The following is a 24,767-nucleotide window of genomic DNA, read 5'->3' on the forward strand; positions in this document are numbered from 1 at the left end:
CATATTCTTTTGGCTGTACAAACACTGATTAGTTTCACATTGACATCTCACATCTGACATCTCATCATATGGCAACTTTATGTAGCTTCAACTCAATTTAAGCAAACTCTTATTGATACTGGAATTCCTTTGAAGGTTGGTTTGATGATGAATTAGTGGGACTTTACATATTTGGACACTCCCCAAATGTGAACTGCCCAAACATAATTAGTTGTTGGCACTTGTTGCATTTGTAGAGGCTATAAAACACACAAGGAAGTGAATAATGTTCATTTTACATTAGAGGTCTGACAACTTCACTTTTCCGTTCGATCAAAGACTCAACATGAGGCTGTGTATATCTTTGGCTTTCATCTGCATGATGCTGTCAGCAGGTAAGAACAGTAAAATTGAGAAATTAGTACAGAAATTAATGTAAATATTGTTTTTTTTCATCGGCCTTTGTGAACATTTTGCCATCTCCTTTGCCTGCAGTGTATGGGCTGAAGTGTTTCACGTGCTGGAGTGCAAACCCTGGCACCTGCAATCTTGTATGGAGCTGCCCTAAACATTACGACCGCTGTTCCACCAGCATTGGTGAGTTAAATTTAATAATATGTATTCTTTATGGTGTGATTTTCATTTTTCCCGACTCCATGTTTACTGCTGCAATTTAGAACAGCCATGGCATGACAATGAAAAGCAGAGTCTAAACTTATTTAATGGAACGTTTCCATTTTTTCTTTTTCTGGTGCAGTTGCTGAAAATTTGATCACCAAAGAATGCATGAGAAGTGATATGTGCAACAGAATTACTTCCATTGGTGTCAGATGCTGTGCTGAAGACCTGTGTAATGGAGCAAAACACACAGGAGTCTTTGTCCCTCTCCTTCTAGCGCCTTTAGCTATCGCAACACTTTTCATTTAAGGCTTAATGTCCTCATTTATAGATTCTCGTGTGGTGCTTTGAGTGTTCAAACGTGGAGGAAGCGTACTGGAAATCAAACAACTTTCGAGGCAGTGGCGTTCTATCTATATGTGGAGCCCTAGAAGGAAGCATTTGAATTCTAAAATCCTGGTGGACTATTGGGAAGGATTTACTTTTTGCACTGTATATCTGTAATTATTCTGATGGTTACCTGTATACTATAATTTCCTCTTATTTTGTACTCACACATTTATTCACTTTGTACATTTGGAAATACCATATAGCATTGAATTTCCTTGAAAGTACTGATCACAATTTGCCAATTTGACTTTTTCTTCATATGTAAAACAAAAACTCTGCTGCACCTTTTCCCTTCAGACTGTATATATGGCCAGAGGTATGAATATTTTTGCTCCTAAAAAATCTAAATCTAAAATCCTACAAAATCTACAAATAAAGCAACTACATACATACAGGAAAAGTTTAGCTAGCATATTTTTATAAGCTATTTTTCAGAGGAAAGGCCAACTTATTTGGAAAAACTTTAACTGGAAAGAATACTATGCATTATACTGTGTGTAGTTAATAAAATTAGGCAGTAGAGGGCAGTATAGGAGAAATCAAAGGATGGCACACAAACAGTGAGATTGGTGAGATTATCCTTACAAACTACTTGTGTGTGTGCATCAGTTCTTACAGTTTTATGTCTAATATGAGTTCAGAGGTTGTAGATGTGAAACAAATGCATGTACCTTGCAAAAATCTAATTATTAAAGCAAGTGATATATTTTAACTGCTTACTTTTGGAAATGTGTTACATAAAATATGTCATTACTAAAGAACAAGTTAAAGTACTCATTCTGAAGAATTTTTATGATGAAAATCTCCCATTATTAATATGTTATTATGTAAGCTGTGTTTTAATGTAAGTAAGATAGATAGACAGGCAGGCTGATATACAGGCAGATAGATAGATAGATAGATAGATAGATAGATAGATAGATAGATAGATAGATAGATAGATAGATAGATAGATCCACAGTCACTGCATACATGCCACACACAATGCAGGATCAGGTCATCAGGTAAGTGTAATAACAAAATAACAGCTATGACTGATCTAAAATAACAAAATGCTACATTAAAAGTCAATCAGTTTGTTCAAGTTTACAACTCAATGGCAGCCAGAGATCACAGTTTGATTTACTGGGGTAAATATTTTGCAATTGCATAATTAATGGACACTTTTCCAAAGTGAAGTCATAGAAGTCACCAAGAAATCACCAATTGACCTGGTGTGCACTTCTGAAAGAGCAGATCAAGGCCACACCCAGCTGATTACCAGCTCTGCTAAAAGGCAAAACAAAACAACTGGTTTAACTCTTATGCAATCGCTCCAGTTTCAAAACATAATGTAACTCCTCAATGGCTAAACTATATTAACCATAGTTCACAGCACATGAGAAGGTCTTTCTCTGTTATTTGTGGTCAATATTGCTTTATCATATACATGCAGTAATCAGTAAAAATTATTATTTTAACACCCACAAACCTCTTGTTAAAGGGGAAATATTTTGTTTTCAGTGGCACTACATTAGTCTCCCCACTGCTTACTGTAAATTTTGCTTTATGAGTCATGTTGTCAATAAACTGATCAGTATTAAATTGATCAATTTGAGACATTATGTATTATTGTACATCATAGCAGACTCATAAATTACAGTAAATCACATATGAGAAGTGTGTGAACACTGTATGTATTTTTTCAACTTCCATCATGAACCAAGCTGTCAGGTAAAAGGATGCTCGATTGTTCTGGCTGCTCTTACATATTAACCCTTGAGAGTTATTTTTGCTTTGCTGGATTATACTATGACATTTGTTCTGCAGATGCTGCAGATCATCAAATGTATCGATGGGTTTACTTTTTTTTCTTCCTTCATTAACATTTCTTAATAAGTCACAGCTAATTTTATTTTAAAAGCAAATGTCTACTCATGTATGACGAAACAGCTGAAATATTTATTAAAAAGAGGAGAGAGAGAATCTTGTTCAAAAACTTAGATACCATACAATTTTATCATTGCTATTCAATTTGTTAACCAAACTAACGTCTTCCACCTGACCATGTGGAAAACATGCTGTACTGGTTGTCACTTTAATTTTTACCGAAGTGAAAGGCATTTTATATTAACCCAAAACAAACTACCATAGAAAATATGCTGATGGAGAACAGCTCTTTGGGAAAGGAACGAGAGGGGGGGAGAAACAATAATGAAGTAGAATAGCAGTAACAGATTTATCCATTCACTAACCAGTTCAGTGTGAATAATGTCTTAAATAAACATGATTTCCTCTTTCTGTTACTCGATGTTATTAACACCCCAACAATGTCTCTTTCTGTAGGGTCACATCTCATCCGCAAGGACTTGTGACCCCTTTCAGCCCGACAAGTGACAAACTTGTTTCCAGTCCACCATCACAGCCCGCTATAAATACATTACAGGGTATTCAAGACTGCTGTGCCCAGCGCTAGAAACAAATAATCAGACTTTATCCCTTTTGATGGCATCCAAAAGGCATTTCATTCTCTAATGAAGACTGAAAATTGCAACACATCGAGCGAAAAAAGACATCCGCTGGTTAATTGAATCATCACGGCTGAGCAGGTTTGAGATTAATTCCACGTAAGGAGAAGATCAAAAGCGAGCCAGTTAGAAGGATGTCGAGGGGAATAAGAGCACTGAGGCTTGTGGGATAATCCCATTAAGAGCTGCACATTCATTCAGACTGAGGATTCACAACTGTACAGTATGTAACAGATTAGGGACCAACAGTCAGTGATGGAGAGCAAACCTGTACACTCAGTGTTGTAACACTGTGGTGTATTATTCTGTGCTCTCAGTATTAAACCTTTTTTAATTATGATTTTGAGCAACAATCAACCACTATGAAAGCTATTTCAGAGTTTGTCTCTGGAACAGATTGGATTACAAAAAATAAGAGAAATGCATGCGTCATTGCTTAATACTGATTGCCAAGGACATATTTTAATATTTGGATTACACATACACATTTACATTGTACTTTTACACACATGTATCATTGTAGGGTATATCACTGATGTCATCTCTGACTGCACTGCAAGCATTTGGTCTAAAATTATAGGTTTTAGAATTTAGTTTTGGTTTAAGGTGTACGTGTATATGTGTCTGTGCATGCATTTTAACATTGCTGTGTTAACACTGTGGAAATACATTTAAATGGCTGCTACAGAAAAAAAAAAAAAATTCATTGGCAAGCTCACCCACTCAACATCCAAATAAAGGAATGACATTAGTAATTTTACCATAGTGTTTAGTAATTATCATAACCATGCACCATTGATAGAGGGCAGCAAAATCCTGTAATCCAAACAAGACGATGTGTCAAAGTGGTGTCGCTAGCCTGGCTAAAAGAGCAAGATTTGAATCTCCTGACCAACTTCAGAAATTCTGCTTCCTCATCAAAACCAACGGTGGTTGCTCAAAGCAACTTATGGGTATGTAAATGTGATACAGTTTTGCTAAAAGATAAATCTTCTGCCAAATAAGTAAACATTAAAAACACAGTACCACACAAGCACATCACGTATTGTATTTAGTGCTGGACTAAACTGAAGAATATTCTCACATTTTCACATCTAAAGAATATGACAGTATGGTGGTTAAGGGTGAAATGGATGGATCCTGCAGAAGCATACTAGAAAAACAAACACTAAATGAACATGCAGCTCTATAATGAAGTTGAAGGAAGCTCAAAAAAACAGAGTGACTCACAAAAGCAGAACTTTAAAAATGCGCTTTATCATGCAAGTCATATTTATTTTCAAATTGTCAAGGCAATATAAACAGAAGAGACAGCAGAGATTTAAACCCCCCCAAAGAAAACTAAAACTGATATAAACTAAGAACAACAGAGGGAAGGTTGGAAATGAATGCCGCTGCCAAGAAATATAATGTATCACAGATTTTCTTGACAAATTACCTAAAGGAGAACAATTAAATCCACCATCACCCATTAATTAAAACTATTTCTCAAATAAATACACTATAATCAAAGCTAACATAATCAGGACACTAAATAAAATATTTGGCCAAAACAATACAAAACTTGTATTGACAGCATTTGTCAAACTGGTGTATTTACAGAGAGATGGATGACTCTGTGATTGTGTGTGTGTGTGTGATCTCATTCCACAGCGCAGAAGTTGTCCAGACTGTTCTCTCGGGTCTTGGGGAGCTCGCGCTGTTCCAGTAGTCGGTACTGAAAGGACACACGGTTGATATAGTTCCCACTGGACACCAGCCTCACCACTGAGTTATCACAACCAATCTTCATCTGGGCTGAGGGGGCCAAAGAGAAAAACAGACACTTTACACTGGAGCGCATACAGAGCATTCTTGTTCTCTAGCCAGCCCTTCTTTGCCTGCTTACCCAGATTTGGGTTACCCTGTTTCGCCAAACTCGTAACTAACTCTTAACTTATTTGGCAGCACAGCTGGTGTGTTCCCATTGCAAGATTGTCTGTAGTTTGTGTTTGTTTCTGTAATGTTAAAATCACGTGAAAATCAGAATGTAAAATGCAATTTGCAATGCAAAGATTTGGCAATTTCATCATGTGGGATGTTCTTATTATTTTGAAGGACTCATCTGCTGAATAATATGTCTATTTTTGGAAAGCATATAAACTGTCATCACCATGAGAAGACCCTGCTGCTGTAACACTGTGTGAACCGTGTATTGATGTGTGGGATCATGCAGCTGGAAATTAGTTTGAATGTTTGTGTCAATATACATGGTCAAATGTGCCTAACAGTGTTAAAAATCAGTAACAACTGAAAATGGTGAGCATGGACATAGCATAGCATAGCATAACACAATATAGCATTGTATAGTATAGTCACTGTCCAGTACAAGAAGTCATATTTCCAAATTGTCAGTGTTCTGATGGAAACCTGCTGTTACAATGAAAATCACAGATTCTCACTGGAGGTAAACTGGAGGGGCTCTGACTCACCAAGACCACTGAGGGAGAAACAGAGGTCAGCTACAGGGAACATCTTAGAGGTGTCCACTCCATTCCCCCCTAGCAGCTCCACATAGTCACCTGACCCCGAACAGCCTGACCACACCTGCCTCTGTAAAAAATTAACAACAAAATATTCTGGTGAAGCAAGCAGGCAACTTGTGAAGTCTGCATATGAAAGTGCCATATAAAAGGTACCCTGTAGAGTTTTCGACCACTAGTGGCGCTATGGAGCAATATGTTTTGATCAGCAGGTTTTGCTTGTATCTTGTCTCTGCTAACACACACTTCTAGCCATAGGATGTTCAAAAGCAGGTTATAAAGATTTTTTAAGACAAGACTTAATTATGAAGAAAATACAGTCACTGTGTTTGTCAGGTCTCAATATGTTGGTATGAAATACAGAAAGTAAACAAAGTTTGTTTACTAGAATAATCCACAGGGCACCTTTAAATTCCAGCTCGGTCTACATACTGTTTAATATGTATTATTGATTAGAGCAATAATTAGAGACACTGCTAAGAGACACACTGATAATCCCATGTTCAGATAATACTATGCACCCTAAAGCTAAAGGGCCTCAAGTTTCAATCCTTGCCCCCTCATATTTTGTATCTGTGCTCTTTTATCACATATTTTTTGTATAAAATATGATTATATGCAGCTGTATCATCTGTGAAATTGATAATGCTTGACTTTGGAGCACTTACAACTTTCCTCAACATTTGAGTCGAAATGTCAGGTTGTTGTATTTGGCCCAGCAGATTCAGTACTTACAGTTTATCATAATGTCAGCACTCTGGCAGCCAGTGTCAGACCAGCTGCAAGCAGCTTCAGGAGTCATTTTGTTTTGTTTAGCCTTTTAACAACACGATTTACAGGGTTTAAAAGGTTCTCTTCCATGAGTTAAACTTTTAACTACTATGTACTTAATGGTGCTTGTAGTGTTAAGAGAAATTGTAGCAGTGGTAATCAAGTCGGTTTACTTTTTGTGTAACTTTTGTGTTCTTGTACAGTATTTGGGAATATGTTCGTATAGGCAATTACTGTAAACTTGTAAGCAAACAGTTGAGCAACATTGCCATTTATTTGGAGTCGTCTTTCTGGTCACCTGTTGAATACAAGTCAAATATTCACTGTCTTTTAGGTCAGTTTTTAGTCTCCATATCTCTTTAGCTGCTAAATGGTCCACTATGTTCACTAGCTAGTCCCTAACAGTGTCTGTCTGCTGTTTGGTGCTGTGCAGGTAGTGTACAGTAGGGTTTTTTAGTTTCTTTGCTGAAAACAGTTGCCCGCTAACTGTATCCTGGCTGTAGCTTCACATTTAATGAATAGACAGGAGAATGGTTTTCATCTCAAATGCTCTGCAAGAAAACAAATAAGGATAGCTCCAAAAATGTTGAACTATTCCTTTAAGATTAGGAAAATATAGAGCAATATTACTATCACTAAATATGCTCACTATAAAATTGCCTTAACCCTACTTTCTGAAAATATTAAAATGATTAATTAAATAAATACAATATCACAGAAACAGTTTCCAACTTGCATAATGCTTACCTCCTTACCTGAATCAGTTATAAAGGATTTTCTTAAATTTTTTTTTTTCTACATAAACCACTGATCTGATGATGATGATGATGATGATGGTGATGATGGTGACCCAGATGATGCAGATGATACTGGAACTCCACCCTTATTATCAGACTCAACAGCCATTTTGTTTCACTATAGGCTATTTTCAAAAATAAGGTTAGGTGGCTAGATATGTAGGAAGATGACATCCTATTTCTAATCATACCTACAAAGTTAAGATTGGTCAATTGTTTCTCTAACTGGGAGAACTTTAAAGAAGAGTTTAAGTAAAGTGAGAGAAAATGGGGATGTTTGTCTGTCTTTTTGTGTGTCTGTGTGTGTGTGCGCAAGTCTCACCTGTGGGCTTAGTTCATTGCTTACGGCCTGCCCCAGGCTGAGTTCTGTCAGTCGGATCTCCACGGGGTAGATGACGGAGAAGCTGCAGTTCCTGCGCTGATGTGGCATCACCATGGTGAAACTGCCCTCTGGACTCTGAGACATGATGTTACAGGCTTTACACACAAACATGCACACACACACACACACAGGAGGAGAGGTTTCGAATTAACAGTTCCCTATCACCAGAGAAACTCATTACTGACACCTCATGTCACAAATTGGACATAATCAAGGCTGACTGCGGGGAGGGGACACAATTAGGGCTGAACATGGAAATCCAATTCCAGTTCTGATGACAAAGATAAGAAAATAATGAAATTTGAATTGATAACAGTATGGTAGACTAGACAGGCACCAACAGAAGTCGGAACAATTTACTCCTACTGGTATGTTGTTCATTTAGAAACATTTTTGTGGTAAAAGCCAATTAAAGCGGAGGAGAGAATGTGAGAATAAATCAATATTATGGAGTGTTATTTGTTCTGCAAGTGCAAGATCTTAAGACTAGATCAATGACTTTTATCTGCATGTGTATAATTTAACTGTCACATTTACAAAGGAACAGAGTGAACATGAATAAAACAACTGTTTCTATTTTTGTTAAAACACATTAATGCCCCTCATCACTGCATAACAGCATTTTCAAAACTGACTATCCCAGAGGGACTGTGCCAAAATCAGGTGAAATATTTGTTGGCCAAAAAGTGTATAGACATGTTGAGGGACATAAGTATATCACATTGTTGTGTGTACAGAGACATGCAAGCTTTTTTCTGGCCAGTTTTACCCAATTGGAGCCACCTTGGGACACAACAGAGGCTTGAGATCAGATAAAATGAAAGGCCAGTATTGCAGACAGCTGCATTTAATGGTGAATGCATGTATAAAACCTGTTTCCCTATAGATAATCCATTCAAACTCCCTTTTTTGTGTCTTTCTTTGTCTGTCTTTGTCTTAGAGCAGACTGTGATTGTTATGTTGCTTGACACAATGTTAACGCCATGTTTGTCGAGCAGCTGGAAAACAGGTGCATCCTTTTCATTCAATCTCTACCTGTCGCTCTTGGCTCTGATTAATGCTTGACCAAGCGCAAATGACCAGGAAGAACACACATGCATGCACACAAGCCGGGAGTCTAGCCCTCATGTTAAAACACACATATCAAAGTAAAAACCAAAAACAAATCTCATTTAGATGCAAGGCCTTGGTCCTTGGTTACATTTCTTTCTTATTAATTAGTTTGTTTAGTTTGTTTGTGATTTAATTTCCTTTATATGGATGCTGTTTCTGTATCTTTGCCTTTAGATTTTTTTTAGCCCTCAAGTGCCTTCAAGGGTGTGCAGCAGGACTCACGGAATGGGTTGTGTAGCTTTTTGACAGCGAGGGTGAAGCCACTGTCGGGGCTGTGAATGCGGAAGAAAATCATGGCGACGTTCTGAGAGGAGCGGCTGGTGGCTCCTGGTGCTGGGGACGAGCAGTAGTCTGTGTAGCGCTGGTGTAGAGGGAGCTGGTGGTCCTGCCTGCTGGGGAATTTCTCTCCCTTCAGAACCCAGCCGTCAAACATCTGTAGGAGGAATATGCATGAAATGGAGTAAATATAAACTATGCCAGGTTTTAATAACAATTTTTAATAGAAACTATAACTGAAGATAGATTACATAGCATGAGTATGTGGTTGCCTTGACTTGAAATATAAAAACTGAAAGTGTCAGTTATTGATGTATAATGAATGAGTTGATCAATATGTCTGTTGCCCCAAACTCCTTGTGTTTTCTGTTAAACTTGTTATAACTGTGCACTGTCTTTGAATAACAAATGTTAAAAATAAAAGTTTAAATGTTAGCTAATTAAGATTAACATAAGGAAACATGACTCGACTTTACTTCAGGTGTCTTTTCTCAGGCTATTAGTCCAGTACAGTTTACAGCTTCTGTACTGCTGTGTTGTGAATCATATTTAATTACAACCACGATCCAACATCAATTTTGTTCTATAAATATTCTGTGAATCTCATTTATACAGATTTTGTGTTCAAAATTAATGAGGTGTCCTGTTGGATTGTGTTGAGCGTCTTTCTCCTACTGAAACGGACTGATCTATGCAGGTCATATACAACTATTATCGGTTTCCAGATAACACCTCGACCCAGCCTGTAAACCCAGTTGGTATTGTAAAGTTAACCTGCTTTTCTCTCTGCAATGCCTTTTACCACTTTAGCCCACATGGATGGAGACTGCAATGTAACTGGCAGGCTTGGCTTCAGAACTAAAGCCTTCTCTTCCCACACTTGCTCTGGGTAATGTGACCAATGCACAGAGGATCTAGTGTGGTGTTTGGCCCTTAAATGCAGCCTTAACCCTGTTTGGCATCATTTTAGTCAAACTGAAGAAGATTGAATAGAATTCAGGGTTGAAGGCTGAACTTCATGTCTTCCGCTCACAGAGGGGTTGGTGGGATGTGTGGGCGTTATTTTTGGGTAGTGGAGCCAAACCTTGATGAAGTCCCCGGCGTTGCAGTCGATGCTGACGTCAGTAAGCTCCAGACTGATGACCTCACTGGGCTCAGCGATGACAAAAGCAGCACAGGCCAGCTGTGGCTGAGACGCCACAAAGGTGAAGTAGCCATCAGTGGCCAGCATGTCCAAACATCCTACAAGCCGCACACAAACACTTCTTATTCATAATGACGGAGGAGGGGTTCACAAAACACTGTGACTCGGCTTTTGACCACAAACAATAATCAAGGACTCAGTGTGATCACTCAAATTGTGATGGTAATCACAATTGACTGTGAGTTGTTTTATTCTGCACATACAGTAGAGCTGATGTGGCTCTAGGGAGTTTGTTTTAAGTGGACTTCATTAAACAGTGACATTGTGTTTGTGTACAACATTTCTAACATTTTTCTGTGTGCACTTTTGAGAAATACCAAATGGATGTCCTATAGGTAAAGCAGATACAGAGTTGTTGTTCATTGTTGCTTTTATATAAAGGTCTATTTATATGTCACCTACTTAAACGTAAAAAATAGTTCATCTTTGTTCATCTGTATATATATATATATATATATATATATATATATATATATATATATATATATATATATATACATGCTTATTAAGAAATGCTGGTTCTGATAAAGATGCAACTGACTGATTGTTGGATACGGTATACTGCAATGAACATTTCTTCACTGAAGGTTTCAAAATCAAACACTTAACACACTTTTTATTATGTAAAGGGTTTACTTGTTGTTTACCAAGTCGGTAAACAAGGTTAAGCATAATCAGCTGCTGAATAAAACCATTATTTACTGCAGCACTTACTGAGAGGTCGGCGGAAAACAAAATCCTCTGATTCTCTTTTCTGGTCCAAATTGAGCAGAGAATATAATCCATCTGAAGCTTCGTTGTCCTGAATAAAAACATGATTGAAACGGACGTCACATTTTAGATTCCAACTGTACTCGCAGAAACTTTAGAGACATCACTTTAACCTGCCTGACTTAAACTTAAGCGACGACGAATTACTGATTAACGACCAAAACTCTTACCTCAATGTAGCGACTGAGCCCCATCCTCGATGAGAGGGAGATCAGGAAGAGGAACAGCTGAGTGCGCAGAGCCACTGACATGCTGAAGTGCGTCTCTCGGGGTAAAGTGTTTTCCGAAGCAGAGGCGAAAATAACGGCGCAGCCTGAGAGGTGGCAGCTTTTATAGCAGCACAGACAGACAGGCAGGCCTACATCAGAGGGTCAATGAAACACACTGAGTCGTGCTGACTTACGGTCATTTTTATCACGTGTGAAAATCTGTCATTCACACCACTTAAGTATGGCTGGCTGTGTAGGAACGGATAATAGCTGCCTATAAATGTATTAAAAGAAATTAAAAGTCACAATGTACAATGTCACAACCTGCCACAATTCTTAAATTTGTGCACAACATACACTTGCTCGGTTCGTCCTTTACATTGTCCGGTGGTTAAACATTATGGTGGCACTCCATGCCTGAAGATACCATGACAAATATTTATATAAAACGTCTAGAATCCTTAGCAAATAAGCAATTATCATTTTTATAAAGTGCTTTTGAATATACATAAAGACAAATGTGTCTTTTATTTCATATGTGAAATCAAACTGTGCTGTCATCAAGTTAAAACATGAATTTCATATGTGCTTATTTTGAAAGGAAATGCTTCTGTTGAACAATGACACACATGCAAACATTATACTCTGCAATGTACCCAACAGCAGGAGCTTCTGGCTTGATGAGCTATTCAAAACAAAACAGCCTGGCAGTGGTTTGTGAGTGGGAAGACAGTGAGGGATCATGACACAGTGGTGACCTAAAGGTTAGAGAAGCAGGCCTCAGACTGGAAGGGTGTTTCTTCAATCCCCTGTGAGGTACAGATCTAAGTTCCGCAAAACTTTGCCCCAGAGCAAATGGGGAGGAGACTTTTTCTGATAGCTCCATAGTGCTGAACTAAATCATCTAATTAAATCATTGTTAATTTTCCAGTGTAGCCTCATCATAGCGCTCGACAGTGATTACCTGGAAAGTGTAGGTGACTACAATTTGTCTCTACGCTACACATGGAGTTGCCAGCTGTCCCTTATTTTGCCTCTTTTGACCAGTTCAATTGCCAAATTCTGATTCACGTTGCTGGTTATTGGCATGGACGGGAGAGACATGTAAGGGAACTGGGAATCCATATTTTTTAAAGAACCTTCTCTATCTCCCTGTAAATAATAGAGAAATCAAAGAAATTTTTTTGTGATTTGTGGAGAGCAGATAGATTGATGCTATGGCAGCAAACTTCATACATGATTTCTATCTTGATATTCAGTATGGATGCATTCTTTAATCAATTAGTTGGTAACATAAGTTTTGTGAAACTCAAGCACACAAAGATAATCAAACCAGAGGATAAGTTTGCTTAAATGACATAGCAGTTCCTTTTCATTTGATGAAACACAGGTCTTCAAATTATTTTGGAAGGCACATGTTTCATTCCCACCCATCCAGTGTGCTATACTTATAAACACGAGTGACTTGAGACTTGACTTGTACTCTAGGTCAAAGACTTGGATTCTTGCTCAGAGACTTGAGGCTTGACTTGGATTCTTGCTCAAAGACTTGATGCTTGACTTGGATTCTTGCTCAGAGACTTGAGACTTGACTTGGATTCTTGCTCAGAGACTTGAGGATTGACTTGGATTCTTGCTCAGAGACTTGAGACTTGACTTGGATTCTTGTTCAAAGACTTGAGGCTTGACTTGGATTCTTGCTCAGAGACTTGAGGCTTGACTTGGATTCTTGCTCAGAGACTTGAGACTTGACTTGGATTCTTGCTCAGAGACTTGAGACTTGACTTGGATTCTTGCTCAGAGACTTGAGACTTGACTTGGACTCTTGCTCAGAGACTTGAGACTTGACTTGGATTCTTGCTCAAAGACTTGAGGCTTGACTTGGACTCTTGCTCAAAGACTTGAGGCTTGACTTGGATTCTTGCTCAGAGACTTGAGACTTGACTTGGATTCTTGCTCAAAGACTTGAGGCTTGACTTGGATTCTTGCTCAGAGACTTGAGGCTTGACTTGGATTCTTGCTCAGAGACTTGAGGCTTGACTTGGATTCTTGCTCAGAGACTTGAGACTTGACTTGGATTCTTGCTCAGAGACTTGAGACTTGACTTGAACTCTAGCTCAGAGACTTGTGAGCATCTCTGCTTTGTATGACTTTATACCACCTCTGCAGTAGAGCACATCTGGATGTAGCCAGAGACTGGTTGGCAAGTGTATGGTTGTATCGTTCCTTGCATATCTGTGTGGAGAGGCATTCACAATATGGCTACATGTTCAGTTAATCCTGAATATATATATACTAATACTCCCCCCTGGGTGTTTTTTATTTTGCTAGGAAAACCCAACCAGACATGGACATGGAAATGTTGCTGTATTCAAAAGCACAGTGTTGATCTTTTGCACAACACAACGAACACAGTGGACCAGAATGTAGCTATAGTAAAAGAGAAAGCGAGAAAGAGTCAGAGGGGAGAGGGAGAAACTGTGATGTAATTTGGTTTGTAGTGACATAGCAAACTCATTTAGATGAAACTAATTGTGAGTGTCCATGCTGCCATTGTGAAAGGTCAAAGTCAGATGTAGCTGAGTGTAGGAGATGATGATCCTGTCAATGTTCGTAATAGAACAGACAACACTTTCTCTAATTCATCTGAAATGAAAAGACTGTGTGAATCTCTGGAACACAATTATCTTAAGCTAATGATAGCTGACGTTTTCTCATAGTGATGAAGGTCTGTGATGGACTACAAACAAAAAACAAAACAATAATGAACTTAATGAATAACATTTGGTCTAACAGCCCCTCAGCCTGTACAATGCTGATGACCTATTCAAGGTGTATTACTTTAATTTAAAAGCCACTGGTCAGTGTTAATAATTAGTTGTCTTACAAAGTCCTTGTGTTGTGAAGATGTCTGAACTTATTAGCCAGGGCTTCGCTGCTAATGTGTGCTTGGCTAATGTGAATGACAGCCGAGGGAAAAGAAAATGTTAGGAAAATGTTAGATAGTGTGCTACAAGTGCTTGTCTCTTGGTGATTTCACACAAATGCTGCGATGTGTGTGATGTGGCGCTGGGGTACATACTGTAATTATTTAAATCGAATTTATTAAATGAATCGATAGATTTTAATAAAGTAACCCCACAGTCATTATACTGCTCCAAATGATGAACAGATATATCAATTCACATTATGCCAGTCTATTCACATGCCAGTTCATCGTCTAATCTAATCTAATACAATCATATCTAACCTCTCTTCCCCATATTACCACCCAACAGACCTACACCCTATCACTGAAATCCTGAATGAATGTATTAACATGATTTGCTGTCCAACAGAGAACTTTGTGCACTTTGCGGTCTGCAATGTGAACATAAATCAGGATATGAAATGCAATAATGGCCAGATTAGATCAACAAACAGTTACATGAAGTAAACATGACAGCATACACAAATATCCGGCTAATGTGTGACATACAAACACCCACCAACAAACACATATTAAATCAGCGTTTGGCAAATGTCCCTGCTCTGATGTTGGTGAAAATGTTAACATGACGTTCAGTTTGAAATTAAATTAATTAAGAAAGCTCCATGGCTTTGCTATTAAAATAAATCCAACTGGAGGTGGCAGCTGCCCCGTCTCAACAAGATAAAAGATTACAACACCATCTAGTGGCAAATGGAGGAACAGGTTTGATTATTTTTAGTCTATGAGTTTATTACATTGAGATATGCATGAATTAAAATTCACTAGAATTTTCTTAGAAATGCAACCCAATTCTGCTCATCAGAATTGTCTTAAAGATAGAAGCGACTCAGAAAATTTTATGGAGTGCCCACCGTGTCTGTGGCCAGATGTGTTAGTCACCCCCCATGTGGCCAAAGTTAAATCACAAAGATTGTTGACTCCAGACATTAGTGTCTTAACCCTGCCTTGGCATCCCAGCATGCAACCTCCTTCTGCACACCTGCTCCCTGGCAAAGACAGCACATATAGCGAAGTATCTGGCTTTGTGGCTGATTATGTGTTGACTCCCTTCCACACACCCATGCGCACACTCTTCTTGTGTGGATCTGTCCGTCAACACAGCGGTCCAGCCTGGGCCTCCTTACTGCCTGACTGACCCATTCATCTCCTGTAGGGGCCATAATGAGCTGACCCTCCCTGTTTGGACCGACCTGACAGAGAGAGATTACTTTAAAGGCTGCATAGATTTTCTCCCTTGTCCCCTCCTCCCCATTCCTCTCCCATGAAAGTGGTTAATTCAAAGTGCATTAACGAGGAGCGATGGACAACACACACTTCTTTTAATTACCTTCCAACGAGTTCTTCAGGGGAGGCCTGGTGACTCCCATTTGATGCTGGCCTGTTTGTTTGGCTTGCTTTTACCAGTTTAAGACTTTTATCTAATACAATTTTCGTGGTCAAGATAAATCATAATGAAGTGTTTATGGGTCAGTCATAGAGATATTGTATATTAGGGTAACAAATGACAGGATATACAAAATAAATCTTCACAAAAATTGCCTTGGTTTGGCTTTGATTCACTTATTTTCTTGTTTAATGTCACACCCATCAACTAAATACTAACAAGGTTATTGGACAAACCTTGATTCTGTTCACCATTAAGAATATATTGATATTGTTCAAAATGTATGTTGATTATGCTGAGGCATAATAATTATTATTTTTGGATGTAACATTTGCTTTTGAGAGTAGCATAAAGGGAACTTCATCTCATTATGCAACCCTGTTGGAAAATAACAACTAAATCTACCATGTATCTTGTTTTGTGCATACCAGAAAGAGCCACTGGAACATCTTGTGAAGAGCTTTTTGTTGTCTTCGGCCTGGCATAGCAATAAACACACTTACAAATTGCGCAGTGATGATTGATGTTGCATGCAGATGATGAGAATAATTCTACATAATAGTATAATTACAGAGTGCACTGTGGAATAATTGTTCTGGAGCAGCAAGGGACCTCTTTTCCCCAATCAGGCAGAGTGCAGTGGCTCAGAATATAACTAAAGGGCCGAGGGAGTAAAATCATTCCTTAAAAGATAAACTTCAATATTTTTTTGGTTGATTGGCGAGGAAATAGTTTGTGCAAAGTCAAAAGTTATCCGATTATATTTAAATTTGTTTAGTCTTTGTTTAATTGACCCAACTACAGCCTATAATAATGTGTGTTGTACTCATAGCTTACTCATTACTAACTCATTCAAGCCTGATCATAAACCCTGACTGATGTGACCCCGTCTCTAAGCTTAGCCTGGTGGAAAAACACAAGACAAAAATGAATTGAAGGGAAGCTTCTGAGCATCCTCTCTTGTAAGATAACTTGTTCTTTCAAACAAACTATTCATATCAGAGTGACTCGTTCGTTTGTTTTTTTGTCATGCACGGGTTAGTCTCTGGCATCAGAGAAAACAAATGAGAGATGATTTCAAGACAAACCTGCTTCAGTGTAGTGTAAAATTGGGTATCTGCTGGGTTAATGATTTAAGGACCGCTTCCTATCTTTATGGAACACAATTTTATTTTGCAGGCCACCCTCTTATTTATAAAAAGTCTCAGGAGGTTCCTTTCAGCTCATATCTTGGAAACCATTCTTTCAGTTGTATACAGCAACCATCTCCAGTTACCGGTATAAAAACAACTAAGCATCAACTGTCTCTTTGCATCTCGTAGCTCCAGTCTGAAGCTTTAATGTGACTTTGTGAAGCACCTGTTGGCCGACGTTGACTACGGTGCCCAGTGTAACCAGGCTTTCATAATATCAGGCCTCAGGTTTTGGTGCGGGAGGAGCCAGGAGACCACTGGAGCTTTTAGCATAAAGAAGGATGGGTGCACCTGTGGCAAAAGAAAGATAAATACCGGACCTCAAAAGACAAGGATAGGTCTAATGCAATGTATTTTTTTAACATTGCCTTTTTTCAAAACCATCGTCTTCCTCTTTTAGTACAAATGACCTAAATCTTGGCCAATTGCAATTAATTTGCCCTATTACGCCTAACTCTACAACCTTGTAGAGGAGCTAGGACTGTCCTATTGTGTATGCAAAATCTGCATCCTTTTTCTCAGTTCTGATTGATCTTGTACATCCAATTTGAATATATAAACTACATGTCGTCCCCTAAACATACAGTTTGAAGTTCCCTGGTTGAGGTTCCCACAAACTCTGAAACATATCTGCTCAGGGTAGGTGGGTGGGCCTTTGACACTCAGTAAATGTGTTTCTTCATCATTCAGCCTCCACTGTGGTCTGGCTACACTTCTCCAAGCTAATAAACATTGATTAGTTCACATAATCAATGCACTCAATGACAATGATTCAGTGCACTGCATAAATGTATCGACTGCAATCAGCTATAAACAGCAGCCCTCTTTTTCATGCATTTTCTGTGTTTTATTAGCTGTGTTTTGATGGAACAATAATTGTACAGCTCTCTGTAGAGTTAACAGACATATTTCATTAAGTGATACCGAGATGAGATAAAATCTATTGACCATCTGTCTACATTTAGAAAAAAGAATGTATGAATGACTAAAAATATTTTTGCACAGCACTGTGATCCTCTCAACAGCCACCAGGAGGTGGCAATGTTTAGCTGCTGCTGGCATAAAAGTACTGACAGCCCTTTGTTGCTTTCTTATTCCCAAAGAGTTTCACACTAAGTTACATTTTATGTATCTTAGCAGAGGTGAGAGAACTAAATAAAATACTGACTTTTCTATGCTTCCAATTCAATTAAAATCAGCAGATTCAAATCAGGAAATGAAGTGAACAACTGATGGATATTGTAACCACAGAACTACAATATATTGTTCAGCCACCTGCCTTCAAGTTCAACACCTAAAAACACATCCAGCCTGTCAGTGTGGGTGAGGAAAGTTTTTGGGGAATTCCATAACCTGCTCATATAAAAACACCATCTAAGTTATAAAAGACAGCCACGTGATATCACCTTTCACTTAACAGTTGAATTTAAAGAAAAAGTGAAGTAGGAAAACCCCAACATGAAGCATGTAACTTTGCTATTCCTGGTTTTGGTGGCCATGCATGACCAGGTCATGTAATGAATGTTGATAAAGAAGAAAAGCCTGTTTAATCAGGACGGATCACTGTGTAGAGGTGGAGAATGTCAGAGAGAGCAGGCACAGCTGCTCAGTGAGAAATCCAATATTGACTGTCGGGATAAATGTCCTGCATATTCTCTCATGTGTCCCAGGGGCTGTGGTATTATGCCTCTCACGTTAGCACTCCTAATTGGATTAAAAATGGCTTGTTATTGGGAGAAAAATGACTGAGAAAACTATCATGATTATTGCCTCTCAACAATGTTGGCTCCCAGAGATGAAGTGGTGAAGTGATTGTCATGGCTTTGGAAAATGTCAAAATCAGGCAATGCAGTCTGTTTTGAAGCAAATAGTTGCTTTGATTGATTGATTGTGTTTTTGAGATCAAACCAATGGGACATTAAGCAGTTACATTCAGTGCCTCATTCATTGTCTTATTCTGGTTCTATGAAGCAAGAAATGTCACATCAAAGTCTGGCATTTATGGCATTTATTCACAATGTTTTATACTTTTCAAGTTGTTAGTAGACTTTGTGTGTGTGTGTTTTTACTGTATGCATGCACACATGGCTGTGAATGCATGCGTAAACAGAAATGGAACAGACAAATCCATCAGACGTCCACTGGGTTTTGGTTTGTGTCCCACCAGGAGCACCCATTAACAGAAAATAAATGCTTGATGCCATAAAGCTGACAGTGTCTCATTCATACTGACAATCTGGCTAAATTACACATAAAAGCACTGATAACATCATCATTAAATATTGATTTTAAGGATGGTTGAAATGAAAACACATCCACACACACTCTGCAGATGAGGGAATTTGGATGAGAGTCAAAGCAGATGGAGCAGAGTGGTTTTTAAAAAAGGCAGCTGCAGTGGCTTCTCGTGAGAAAAATGTGGACAGAGCAGAGGCGGAGGAAGTAAAGGAGAGAGTAAGAAAGGAGGAGAGAGGTAAAGGGTTGGGGGTGTAGAAGGAGATTTAAGGCTGAGGCTCAGAGCAGATGTTAGTGTTGATGATGATGGATGCAGGTTGTTGAGATGCAGAGTTGTTATGATGAGAGGCACTCGCAGCCTCCTCCCCCCCCCCCCCCCCCCCCCCCCCCAGATGTCACTGTGTGTGCCTGTGTGTGTATGTGTGAGTGTGTGTGTGTGTGTGTTACGCAGCAGAGGAGAGAAGGATGCTGAAATGAGCAAGCCACATGCCCAAATTAGGTTAAGACTAAATCCACTTTATCTATCTTGGTTTTTATGAAGGTGTAGATTGAACATTCTGTAATGCAAAAAAATCTCCTCCTCCGTCTAAACTAAGATCATCTTCAAGTAATCACAACGATGAACAGAAGAACAGAATGAGATGCAACAAAGGAGAGTTTAGATACTGATTGGCACAGATGAGGCTAATGAACAACTGTCTTTTACACTCTAAGGCGCAGCACGGTGAAAGGCAACTTCCTCTAAAGGCCTAAATTGGCTTAATTTGAAGATTTTTCACCTTTATCTCACACAAGAGAGACGTTACATTTTCTTGCATTAAACCATGTATCACCGGGCTACCACACACATCCCTGCAATAATCCAAATTCACCAAACACCACACACATTTGCTGCACACACACATACATAGGCGGCAGGTGGTGTGTGTGTGTGTGTGTGTGTGAATGGGACATGTTGAGTGGTAACCTGCTCTACACTCTAACCAGATAAAAGGTGCAGGACAGAAACACGTCGGTAATTGATTGCTAATTAGTTCTTTTGCTGTCGTCCATTGTGTCCTGACAGAGCTTTGCCCTGGGCTGTCTATTCACCCACCCACTCCCTGGCCTTGCAGCATGGAAATAAGCATAGGCAGTCCATAATGAGACACATTGAAGTAACCACAGCGGGCAACAGAAGCTGCTTTACGAAGCCTCTGTTATTGAACTCTTGGATGCAAAGACAGAAGACTTGACAGTGCATATGGCAGATTTTTTTTACATCAACTTCACAGGCATTATCAGACAGAAAAGCATTCATGAGTCTTATTCCATTATTGATGATTAGGTGATGCATTTCCTCTTGTAAATGTCCAGCTCCAGACCCCACAAGCTGCATTCTACAGTACGTGTTGCAGCAGACTATGTGCTATTTCCACTGACTTGCTATACCCACATCTCTCTCCCTCTCTCATCAGTGCATGAGAAATTACCTAATGAGGAATGGGTCGCACATTTCCACAAACTCATTAACCCGTGAGCGAGTGAGACTAATTGCAGCGTTTGGGTAATGTGATTTCACATCTGTTACTGCAGCCCAGGACACAGTAGTCAGCACAGGGCTGGATCTGGTGGGCTGAGCCACACATAGAGCTAGATTTACCAGAACAACACACTCAGGCTGACACCGCTGCAGCTACAGCCTGGATGGGTGGAGACGCAGTCAGTTTGGTTGTGGTTATAACATTTGATCAACTGTTGTGATGCAGTACCTTGTAATTACATGCCTCTGCAGGGTAGGTGGGCCACCTGCATTCATTCTGAAAAAGAAATGATAGACTGCTGCTCGGCCAGAGGTGGGATGGGTAGTGTGGAGGTAAGACAAATAAGCAATGACTTCAAGTTAGAGACCATCATTAGCCAAACAGTCATTCCATTAAGAAAAAATAGCAATGTTTAGTTTTTTTTCTATTTCTCAAAACATGTCCATTTATTTTGATACTGAATGCCAGATTGTGACAGTACAAAAAAAGGGGTTTGACATCCATTTACATCCTAGATTTACACTGCTATAATGTTCAATGAGTATAAACAATTGATAAGATGAGTTTTTTTCCCTAAACATTCAAGGTGACTTGACTATACATTTAGCCAAGACAAAGATTAAGGTTTTCCTTCCTCAGTTTGCTGTAATTAGGCTTTCTTATGGCCTGTAAAATAATGTGGCCTTGTCATTGTATCAATCTGTAAATGTAATCACAGTGTGATGCTGTGTTACCCTGCTGCATGGCACACTTGTGAACAGCTTGGAAAACAATGTCAAATTTTTTATTTCATTTTATTACTTGTTGGAAAACTTCAGGCTATTTCATTCAAGCTAATTGCATATAATGGAAACATATTGACACACACACACACACACACACACACACACACACACACACACACACAAATAATATGAATGCACAGAGAGGAATAAATGATTTTTTCAGGGTCTTGACTTGGGTTGGTATTTTCAATAATTCAGTAAATTACTGCAAACAAATTTATGTTAATAGAAAGGTGGGAACCAACTGTTTAATATGGGAAAAGTAATATTTTGTTAATTATGATTAATCCTTTGTTTAACCCCCCTGCATTGTTACAGAAACTCCAATTATAAGTTTACAGGCAGTGGGACTGCTTATGGTAATGCCATATCTCATCAATTACCATCCCGTGACCGTAAATTGGCCTCAGCGCTGACAACGAGATGAGGTTAACACGCTGATTAATTTGAGCTGCTGTGATTTCAGGCTCAAGTTGACACTTATAATCTTTGACACAGACAGTGAGGTCCGCTCACTTTCATAATGGAAAAAATTTATTTACTTCTTTCGGGGCTGCGTTTGAGTTTATAGACATTACACCTCACATCAGGATCATTTGAAAGTAACCTGATGCAAACAAGGTGAGTTTTGCTCATTACAGAACTGATGAGCAAGTAATGAGGAATTTTAAATAAATGTCAAATGATCAAAAGGCTAAACTGATTAACTGTATCTTTTTGGTTATGACATTCATGTAACAACAAAGTTAACAATACAAGCTAGGCTTAATAATAAATCAGAAATAATGAAAACACATCAGTTTACCAACTTGGTGGGTGACAGTGTGTCAGTTTAGATTCATACAGGTCTCAGAGGATTGAGTTTGTCCATTTCTTTAAAAACATATAATGGATATTTGTACCAAATTTCATATTAAAGATATTGTCACAAATTCAGAAACAACAATATATGCGAAAGTTCTAACTGTTTTATGCATTTTATTTTATTTTTTTCTTTTCCCTATTATTAACCCAGATCAATACATTTTATTATTTATCTATAATATTTATCTGATATTTTGTTTATTGCTTGTTGGGTTTGTGCTCATCGCTTCGGCAGAGTACTAACTGATAGGTGCGAGACAGCTCCCTCCATAAACAACTTTTTGGGCTGCATAGGAAGACAAAGCAAATGAACACGTTATTGATAATGTGCTGTAGGGAAAAGAGCGGTGCGCAATTTTGAGTACTAGGCATAAGGTCTTTATAGATTTGCCTAAAGTTTATTTCTGTAATTAAAGTTTCTAAGCATCATTGAAATAGGAAGTCTGGTTGTGGGTCTACATAAAAGTCTCCCAGTGTTTTGTGTAGGCCTATCTGCACTATAGTGACCTCACACACTACAGCATATGAGCAGATAACAAAGCAAAAGGACTATACAAACCGGTCGATCCCTAATTTGTGTGAAAAATAATGTGAAAGCTATACGGTGATTCTGTGCTGGTCCATCAGTGACTTAAACTTGAAGATAGCCTGATTAAACCAAAGTATGACACTGCAGTTTTGCTGTGTGGCCTAAACACTGTACTTAGGCCCACAAATGAATAATACAGTTGTTACCTTGTGGCACCAATTGCTTTGTGTACAGGAGTGACCTGCAGATATCAGACTAAATTCAGATTTAAGTTTGACCCAGACACATGTTGATATAGTCTAATAGGGTTGTTGATTAGCTAAATGCTATTATATTTCTGAAACATTACTCTAAGAACTGTGTGTCCTGTTAATCTTCTCTGGCACACCTATAATAACCCCATTTGGATACTACAAGATATTTATAGTTTGTTGCAACTAATTGAACTAATTGATTATATCATTTCAACATGCCACATGCCAACTTCAGCCCTAAAATAGAAGCTTTAGAAACTATAGGCTGATATATACTATAGAGTACAGACACACACAGGCCTGTGATTCCTCCTGTTTAGTTACAGTCCATCCAGGCGGCTCAGTGGAATGACCGTCATGGTAAAAAAGCAATGACCGTCACATCACAGCACTGACATCTTTACTGCTTCTGTCTGCCACCATGGGACCAGTCACCCTTCATAAACCCTTTAACCCTGTCACTTCAAACACTGTAAAAAAAAAAAAAATAAAAGAGAGAAAAGGAAATAAGGAATATATATATATATTTAAAAATACAATGACATCTTCATAAGTAGGCTACCATCAACACCCTACAACAAGGGTATCAGAGACATGAATCATTCTTGTTTTGACATTCTTGAAAATTACTTTTATTTGTTTCTTTCATTTTAAATTGGTACAAACCCGTCAATGTGGTGCATTTCGATGTAAGATCAAACATTTAAGAAATGTGTCAAGTAATAGCACATACAAGAAGTTAAAACATGTCACAAAAAAGACCAGCGGGTACATAGCAAGAATGTTTCATCTACACAAAACATCCTAAAAACAGAGTAGGCCTACTGAAAGATCCTTGTATTTTTTTCCCTCTTTAGATGAATGCTCCTGTCTCATGCAGACGAGACTGAGGTCGCCTAACAAATATACCGCAACTGTGGGCACATTTTCTCCATAAATCATCCAAGCGTTTAAATCCACATGCACAGTGCATGCCTGAGACCCAGTTCAATAGGCCTGCCTACAGTATGGTGCATGTGTGACTGTTACCAAAATGTATACCCAATCTTATAAATAACCGTTTGACATAACACAACTTCACCTGAACACAATAACATGTGTGCATAGACACACTCAGTGAAAACGTAAATACGACGATTGTTTGGCTCTCAGTAATTATGGCCTATAGTCTAGAGATCATTACAATAATATTATTCATCAATAGTTGATAAAATCCTTTTGAATTAACAAGATAAATAACCCCAAACCCAAGTTTTTTCTTCCATTTGTCCATCAGAGTTGTCCTTTCCTTTTTGTCATGTATAGATGAAGTCACATACAGTCTCCATTTTCTCTCGTTTCAGGCCTGATTAGCTCGCTCGTTCTCTCGTCATCTAAATAGCGGGAATAAAAACAGAAAAAGAGCCGCATGTTGGGGCTGGGAGAGGGAGGGGAAGGGGTGTGTGTGGCAGGGTGTTTTTGAAAAGTCA

The 24,767-nt window shown here is 38.6% G+C and overlaps 1 protein-coding gene across 1 annotated transcript; it reads right to left on the reverse strand.

The window, feature by feature from the left end:
• Positions 1–3,926: 3,926 nt before the first annotated feature.
• LOC123960556 (corticotropin-releasing factor-binding protein-like) lies at positions 3,927–11,587 on the reverse strand. The gene is made up of 7 exons (XM_046035371.1): positions 11,501–11,587; positions 11,274–11,361; positions 10,440–10,597; positions 9,302–9,512; positions 7,907–8,061; positions 5,966–6,086; positions 3,927–5,291 (listed from the first exon to the last, which is right to left on the reverse strand). Exons 1-7 carry the CDS (start codon positions 11,579–11,581, stop codon positions 5,137–5,139), a joined length of 969 nt encoding a protein of 322 aa, XP_045891327.1. The 5' UTR covers positions 11,582–11,587; the 3' UTR covers positions 3,927–5,136.
• Between the last annotated feature and the right edge of the window lie 13,180 nt (positions 11,588–24,767).

The sequence above is a fragment of the Micropterus dolomieu genome, linkage group LG21 (genome assembly GCF_021292245.1).
Source record: "Micropterus dolomieu isolate WLL.071019.BEF.003 ecotype Adirondacks linkage group LG21, ASM2129224v1, whole genome shotgun sequence".
Taxonomy (NCBI): Eukaryota; Metazoa; Chordata; class Actinopteri; order Centrarchiformes; family Centrarchidae; genus Micropterus; species Micropterus dolomieu.